Source organism: Onthophagus taurus, chromosome 7 (assembly GCF_036711975.1).
Source record: "Onthophagus taurus isolate NC chromosome 7, IU_Otau_3.0, whole genome shotgun sequence".
NCBI lineage: Eukaryota > Metazoa > Arthropoda > Insecta > Coleoptera > Scarabaeidae > Onthophagus > Onthophagus taurus.
Window position 1 is genome coordinate 17,488,230 of NC_091972.1, and position 7,296 is coordinate 17,495,525.

General features: G+C 27.4%; 3 protein-coding genes across 3 annotated transcripts; 1 reads left to right on the forward strand and 2 right to left on the reverse strand.

The window, feature by feature from the left end:
• Positions 1-1,960: 1,960 nt before the first annotated feature.
• On the reverse strand, positions 1,961-4,853 carry LOC111420556 (putative leucine-rich repeat-containing protein DDB_G0290503). Its single transcript, XM_023053580.2, has 10 exons — positions 4,672-4,853; positions 4,188-4,619; positions 3,952-4,134; positions 3,709-3,901; positions 3,452-3,645; positions 3,290-3,393; positions 3,092-3,237; positions 2,342-3,039; positions 2,163-2,288; positions 1,961-2,110 (listed from the first exon to the last, which is right to left on the reverse strand). Exons 1-10 carry the CDS (start codon positions 4,786-4,788, stop codon positions 2,039-2,041), a joined length of 2,265 nt encoding a protein of 754 aa, XP_022909348.2. The 5' UTR covers positions 4,789-4,853; the 3' UTR covers positions 1,961-2,038.
• Positions 4,854-5,033: 180 nt separating this feature from the next.
• LOC111420528 (phosphorylated adaptor for RNA export) lies at positions 5,034-6,619 on the forward strand. Its single transcript, XM_023053548.2, has 5 exons — positions 5,034-5,152; positions 5,202-5,841; positions 5,893-5,984; positions 6,039-6,210; positions 6,262-6,619. Exons 1-5 carry the CDS (start codon positions 5,126-5,128, stop codon positions 6,507-6,509), a joined length of 1,179 nt encoding a protein of 392 aa, XP_022909316.2. The 5' UTR covers positions 5,034-5,125; the 3' UTR covers positions 6,510-6,619.
• On the reverse strand, positions 6,565-7,149 carry LOC111420537 (centromere protein X-like). The gene is made up of 3 exons (XM_023053560.2): positions 6,965-7,149; positions 6,714-6,908; positions 6,565-6,656 (listed from the first exon to the last, which is right to left on the reverse strand). The coding sequence occupies exons 1-3, from the start codon at positions 7,028-7,030 to the stop codon at positions 6,639-6,641; spliced, it is 279 nt and encodes a 92-aa protein (XP_022909328.1). The 5' UTR covers positions 7,031-7,149; the 3' UTR covers positions 6,565-6,638.
• Between the last annotated feature and the right edge of the window lie 147 nt (positions 7,150-7,296).

Below are 7,296 nucleotides of genomic sequence, written 5' to 3' on the forward strand. Positions count from 1 at the left end.
CTTGTTTCCACCTATTAGTTTTACCTCTACCAATAATGGCAGTTTTCAAAGTTCTGTGAAATCTCTCTAAGATGCCATTACTTTGATGATGGTAACAGGAAGTGTGAATTTGTTTTGAGCCAAACAAACTTCTGGCCACCTTGTAAAACGGTCGATGACTGTAAAAACAAAAGAATAACCAAGCGAAGGCGTAAGGGGGCCTACAAGGTCAATGTGGATATGTTCAAAACGTCCACACGAAATATTAAATTTATTGAGTGGAGATTTTGTATGTTTATGAATTTTAGATTGTTGGCATTTAATGCAACATTTTGTCCACGTATAAATATCTTTGTTCATTTTTGGCCAATAAAATAATACCAGAATGTGAAAGATTATGAAAATTTTCGAAAATTGCAAAACGATATTCAACGGGTATATAAATACGCGGTTTTGATGAAGAAATTTCACACCATAAAGGTTGTTTTGATTGTGATATTTCTTTTTGTTCTAAAATGAACTTTGTATGAGAATGTAGTTGTTTATTTAAAAAAAAAAGATAATTGTCAATTTTTTTCTTGCGCAGTTTTAGCTTCCAAAAGATTAGGATATGAAATTTCAAGTGAGTCAATATCTATGCGCGACAAGGTATCGGCCACTATATTGGAGTCTCCCTTGATAAATTTGATATCCGAAGAAAATTGAGCGATGAAGTCTAAGTAACGACTTTGACGTGGAGTTTTTTCTGTTTTTGAATATAATGAAGCTATTATTGCTTTATGGTCTGTGTAGATAATAAATTGATTGCCTTCTAAAAAATGTCCGAAAAATTTAATGGATGAATAAATTGCCGGCAATTCTCGATTAAAAGTCGAGTATTTTGCTTGACAAGGCGATAGTTTTTTTTGAAAAATAAGCGATGGGTTGTGATAAATTATCAATTTTTTGCGATAATACTGCTCCAATATTGGAAGCGTCAGTAGATAAAGATAATTGACCAGTTTTACAAGGATGAGCCAGAATAGTTGAATTTGCTAATTGAGTTTTGGAGAGTTCAAAACTTTGATTACATTCTTCTGACCAATTTTCAATAACTTTGCTTTTATTTTTATAAAGTAAATTCAAAAGATGATATAAAGGTGCAAGTATATTTGAAAAATTTGGAACAAATCTATGGTAAAAGTTTATAAAATCTTTGTAGCTGTTTAAGAGTTTTTGGTATTGGAAATTCTTTAATAATTTTAATTCTATCATCTGAAAGACGAACGCCTTGAGGAGAAATGTGATGGCTCAAAAAATTTATGGATTGCACACCAAAATGCATTTAGAAGGTTTAATTGAAATTCCAAAATCATTTAACCTATTCATCATTTCAACTGGAATTTTCCCTTTCAAATTCAGTTTGATGTCGCTTATCATTGAAGCTACATTCGATTGAAAAACTTGGACTATTTTTCTTCCCAGATGATGATAAAGTAACCTTCTTTTTCTTCTTGGTTGTGTTCCTGTGCAGTTTCTGACTCAGTGATGTGTAATTCAACTTCACCACAAATATCTTTCAGTAAAGTATTTTGTAGTACATCTTCATCCAGGTCCTTGCAATCTGACACTGTATCTACCGTTTCTGGTGGTAATTTCACCACATCAACAACTCCAAATCTTTGAAGAGCATTGTAAGTCAGCTTTTGCAAGTCAGCAAGTGTTAAAAATTTTGTTTTGTCATATTGCTACAAAAACTGTAACCAAAATATTTATTACAAGAAAAAAGACAGTACATGCCAAGGTCCTCAATTTGGGACAGATATAAAAATCTATTTTCCTTTGTTGTACTGTAATATATTGTAACACAACCTCAGAATTAACACATGGACAGATCTCCAATAATAATAATAAGAAGAAAAATACAACAAAAAGTTTTAGATATTGCACTGAGAAAGAATCTGAAAACTAATTAATGTTTGTTGTGATAATTAAAAAGTAATTAGTAAAATACTGATTTGTATTATCATTTAAATGCATATTTACATTAATACGTCCTTAAAGTTAACTAAAACACAATTTAACGTTTAGTACTTTTAAAATTACCTAAATTATGTTGTTTTCTTAAAAAATTCATTTCAATTGTAGCAACCTACAACAAAAAATTAAAATAACCCAACAATTACATTAACTCAATAAGTAACCTCATCATCAAATTGTTCAGAAATATCATCAATTTTTGTCCGACTTTTTGTCAAACATACTTTTTGTTGTTTAACATATTTTTGTAAATTTTCAATCATATTTTTATTCCAAAGTTTTATAGTTTCCTATAATAAAAGAAATTTATATTAATTTATATAATTTTATAAAAAATAATTACTTCGCATTCTTTTTTAATAAGGTGATAAAGTTTGGAAGTTCCAACATCATAACTTTTAAGTTTATTCTCTAACTCATTGCAATGACCCATTATTTGTAAATTTTCTGTTAAAAGTTGTTTCTTTTCAATCTCCATATCCATAAATTTATCCCTCCAAGTCTCCAATAACCCAGCAACAGCATTTCTATCTTGTTTCATTTGTGATTTTAACCCCAAAATATTTTCGTCCTTATTATAACTAACCACCTCCAATTTTCTTAATTTGTGTAATAATTCCTCGCAATTTGTACATTTCTTAATCTCGACATTATTTGTTTGAAGTAATTTCTCAGCCAAATCATGTTCGATTTGTTCTAAACGCCGATCATAATCATTTTTAAGATTAACTCTTATTTCTAATTCGCGTTTAACAAAATCCGATTCATATTGTTTTTTAATTTCATCAATTTCATTATTTAAATCTTCAGTATTTATTCCAATCGAAAATCGATCAGGATTTAATTGCTTTTCTTTAATAACTTTTTCAAATTGAGCTGCTTTTTCTTGCAGATTTCGAATTAAAGATTCCCTTTCCCTTTCTAATTTTGAAGAAATTTGGAGTTTTGAAATTTCATTTTCAGCAGATGTTAATTTCAAGTGTAATTGGGCAATTTCTTCATTCGCGATTAAAAGATCGTTTCGTAATTTTTGTTTTTCATCTAAATCAATTCATTAAAATCAATGTATTAATTATCAATAATTAAAATTTACCGTTTTCGTATTTTGAAGATTGACCAAAATTAAATGAAACTTGAGCAGAAGTATCTTGAGTTAATTTAATTTCATACTGAGCTAAAGTTGCTTCTAACTCAATGATTTTATCTTCATAGTAACGTTGTTGATCTTCTAATTTACCCCTAAAAAGCTAAATTAAAACAATTTTGATAAAAAAAAGTGGCTATTTTTAACCTGTATCCTTGAATTTGTTTTTGAATTGAGCAAATTTCTTCATCAGCTTTACGAAAATTTTCTTCTAAGCTTGAATAATTCGATTTCCAAGTTTCCACTTCAATCTAAAATTAATAAATAAATTCTATCTTTTTCCTGTTTATTAATGAAATCAATAAAAACCTTATTTTTTTCTTTTTCCTCATTGGAATGCTTTAATTTTTGTTTTAAATCATTGCAAGTCCTCTCTATCAATTCAATTTGATCTTGATGTTGTCGATGCTTATCTTGAGCTTTAGCTAATTCTTTTTGTAACGCGTTTATGTACTCCATTTTTTCAGTTAAATTCATAACTCGAGCTGAATCTTGTAGTTCACCTAAAAAAAAATTAATTTAAATAATTTTTTTGTGTTATAATTTATTTTTTTATGATTTCTTACTTGAAGATAATTTTAAAGTTTTATTCTCTTGGGATACTTTATTAATAACTTCTAACAAATCATGACATTGTTGTTGAGCACTTTCTAAATTCTCTGCTAGCTTATTAATGATTGTTGTTTTCTCAACAACAATTTGGTCTTTTTCTTTGACAATTGCATTTAATTTCTCCACATAATCTTGACATTCTTTTTCCTAAAATTATAAAAGTTAAAGAAAAAACAGGCAAATAACATCAACATTACCTTCCGATATAATTTTGTATTAGCAACATCTAATAAATGATGCATTTGAGACACTTCAGCATGATGTTGTTCTTTTAAAACACGATCAGATATTGTATTTGATGTTAAACCACTGTGCATAATTTCTAATTGATCCATAAGTTCTTTATTTGTTTGTTTACAAAGCGAATATTCCTCTGTAATCTTAAACACAAATAAAGTAAACCTTTTTTTTGTTAACATTTTTTCTAACTTACAACATCAATTTGTTTCTCTAATTGTGCAATTTGACTTTGTAAATTAACAACTTCATGACCTAAACAATCAATTTCTTCACTTTTACTAAGTAAAAGTTTTTGAGATTGTTCCAATGAAATTTTAGCTTTATTTTTATCAGCTTCAAGCAAAATACATTTTTTCGAATGGATATCTTTTTGTTTTTCTATATCCATCTCCAATTTTCCAACCTTTTCCATTAACTCTTTCACTTCTTTTACTCTAATTTCATACAAAACTTTTAATTGATCATCAAGATTCGTATTTCTAATATATTTATTAAAAAGGACATTTTCTTCCTGATTTTCAACCGGATGATAACCATTATCAACAGAAACATTTGTTGATGAATGTATTGTGCTTTGATCATCATAATTGAATTCGTCCATCGCTTTTGTTAGAAAATTTTGAATCTACAATTAATAAAAATTAAAATTTTTAATTATAACCTAACAAAATTTTAACCTCTTCTTGACGCCGTTTTTGATCTTCAAGATCTTCATCTTCCTCTTGATTTTGAAGGGCGCTATCTATATTCAATCCGTTCCCTTGAAATAAACTTATTCCTGGGTTATCATCCATATATCCTAATATTTAAACACTTTAATCAACTTTGAACAATTTACTTCTTTGACAGTTGACGTTTAAAAAAAAAACGTTCAATAACTAAAATACCAACATTTATAAAACTTTTGATAATAACTTAAAATAAATGGATAAACATTAAATAAAAATATCAATATTTATCTTTTTTAATTAAAAATTAAAGCTTTTAAAAGGATTATTAAATTAGATAATCCTGCCATCTAGTTATTTTAACCCAAATTAATTTGACAAGTTTGCCAAATTGACAAGTTTGATGTCAATAAAGGTTATGTTGTAAAAGCAATAAATAAGATTAAAAAACTTTCCAATAACAATGAATAAATCATTGGAAGAAGGAGAGGTAATTAATAAATAAACACATAACATCTATTTAACGTTTAAATTTATAGTTAAGTGACGATAGCGATTGTTACACTCCACTACAACGTCCAGAAAACTACTCAAGTTTTTCTTCATCCATAATAAAACCTCAAGCACCCTGCAATGATTCAGAATCTGATTATAAAAAAACATCGAGCGACTCAAACAGTGATTCTGATGAAGGTATAAAACAAAAACGCCCCAAATTAAAACCAAGACCCAGGCTGTTAGCAGCAACAAAACCAGTAAATCATAAATATAACATTTGGAATAATCGAATTCAAGAAGAGGTGCTTGTTGACACATTAAATACGTGTGATGTTACTAAAAAAAATCGATCGAGGGATGTTGAATCTTACGATTTTCCCGTTCGCGAGAATTTTAATGAAAACTTTAATGGAAGGAGAGATTTACGGGAGATTTTAACCAGAAAAAATAAAGAAAAAAGTGATGTTAAAGTAAATGAAAGGGTGAATAATAAAAGAAATAGAAAGGATCGTAAAAATAAAAATTTGAGGTTAATTGGAAAACAGGAGGAGGAGGATGATGAAGATGGAAGAGGCGCTCCAAGAATTTTAATGGATTTGGTTATAAATGAAGGAAATACTTGTGAAGAAATTGCAAGAGAGTTGGCTAATAAGTTATCAGAAACTAAAGAGGATTTATTGCGTACGTAAAACATTTTTATTAATCTAATATCATTAATTTTCTCATTTTTAGTAAAAATCGTAAATGTATTAGGTGTTGAAAAATCCGTAAAAATTTTTATGGAAGTTAAAAGAATCGAAGCAGAAGGAGGAATGTTAATTATGGTAAATATAACAAAAAAAATGAGAAGCACAATTATAATCTTAAAATTTATTTAGAATCAATCACGAAGACGAACTCCAGGTGGAGTTTATCTTTTCTTAGTTAAACATGATGACAATTTAACTCGAGAACAAAGAGACACAATTTTTGAAGAGGAACGTCAAAAATCAAAGCAACTAATTAATATGCAAAAGAAGAAAAAATATAAAGAAATGAAAATGAAAAGTGGTAAATGATATCATTTATTTCCTTTTCATATAATTTACATTCAAATTGTAGGAATTAAAGTACCTGAATTATTAACAGCAGATAAATTGTGTATAGAAAAAATGACCAAGGAATGGAATAATGAAAGAGATGAAACTGAACATGAAGAGGTTGAAAATCCACCACCAACCCCAGAAACCGATTACAATGATACCACAGATGATCAAAAAGTTATCAATGAAATCTCGGGAAGACAACCTCAAGAATATGATGAAGAGTTTTTGGATTTAGGGGGTGCCAATGACATGGACTTTTTTTGATTAATTTAAAATATGTATTTTTAAGTTAAAGTAACACCTTATTCAAGAATATTTTTTGTAATCCTCGTTTATCTTAGATCATAATAAATAATGACACTGCCATCTATCAATTTTAGTATAGTACTAATTTTAAGGAAAATCAAGCATCTAAAATGAAAAAAAAATAAAGATATTAATCAAAATAAAACATCAAATAATAAACACCATCTGCACTAAAATAAATTCCACATCATCTAATGTAATCTTGGTTCTATTCTGCTTTTTAGCTTGCTTAGTAGCTCGAAGAGCACATTCAATCACCATTATTTTCAATAATCTACAAATAGCATCGCTTACTTCATCATTTAGTTTCATTTTTGAATTATTAGCTTGCATTTTAAAGACTTCTTTTATTATTGTCTAAATAAGGTGATAAAATAACTTATTTTTTAGGTTATAATTATAATTATGCATACCGGCTTAAATTCTGAAACTATTTGTGAATAAATAGAAATTTCTGATGAAGAAGAACTTTCAGCCATTTCATTTATTTACTTTTTATTACGTTTCGTTCCTTTTTACAAGATTTTATAAATTATTATAACTGCAAAATAGGTTAGGTTTTTTTTTAATTTAACCAATTCTTAATTCTTATTACATTAGCGCCATCTACATTTGGTTATTTTAAAAATATATGATTAATTAATTAAAAATTATTATTAATAAATATTATTATTAAGATATATTAGAAATTTGTATAATTTGAATTAATTGATATAAATAATTTTAGTATTTATATAAAATATTT

Excerpts from the sequence above, each read along its gene's own strand:
- LOC111420556 (XM_023053580.2), bottom strand. The coding sequence starts at position 4,788 with ATGGATGATAACCCAGGAATAAGTTTATTTCAAGGGAACGGATTGAAT. Across the intron at positions 3,238-3,289 it reads AAACAAATTCAAGGATACAG|GGGTAAATTAGAAGATCAAC; the intron begins GTTAAAAATAGC and ends TTAGCTTTTTAG. Across the intron at positions 3,040-3,091 it reads ATCTTCAAAATACGAAAACG|ATGAAAAACAAAAATTACGA; the intron begins GTAAATTTTAAT and ends GAATTGATTTAG.
- LOC111420528 (XM_023053548.2), top strand. The coding sequence starts at position 5,126 with ATGAATAAATCATTGGAAGAAGGAGAG. Across the intron at positions 5,153-5,201 it reads AATCATTGGAAGAAGGAGAG|TTAAGTGACGATAGCGATTG; the intron begins GTAATTAATAAA and ends TTAAATTTATAG. Across the intron at positions 5,985-6,038 it reads AAGGAGGAATGTTAATTATG|AATCAATCACGAAGACGAAC; the intron begins GTAAATATAACA and ends AAATTTATTTAG.
- LOC111420537 (XM_023053560.2), bottom strand. The coding sequence starts at position 7,030 with ATGGCTGAAAGTTCTTCTTCATCAGAAATTTCTATTTATTCACAAATA. Across the intron at positions 6,909-6,964 it reads TAGTTTCAGAATTTAAGCCG|ACAATAATAAAAGAAGTCTT; the intron begins GTATGCATAATT and ends CACCTTATTTAG.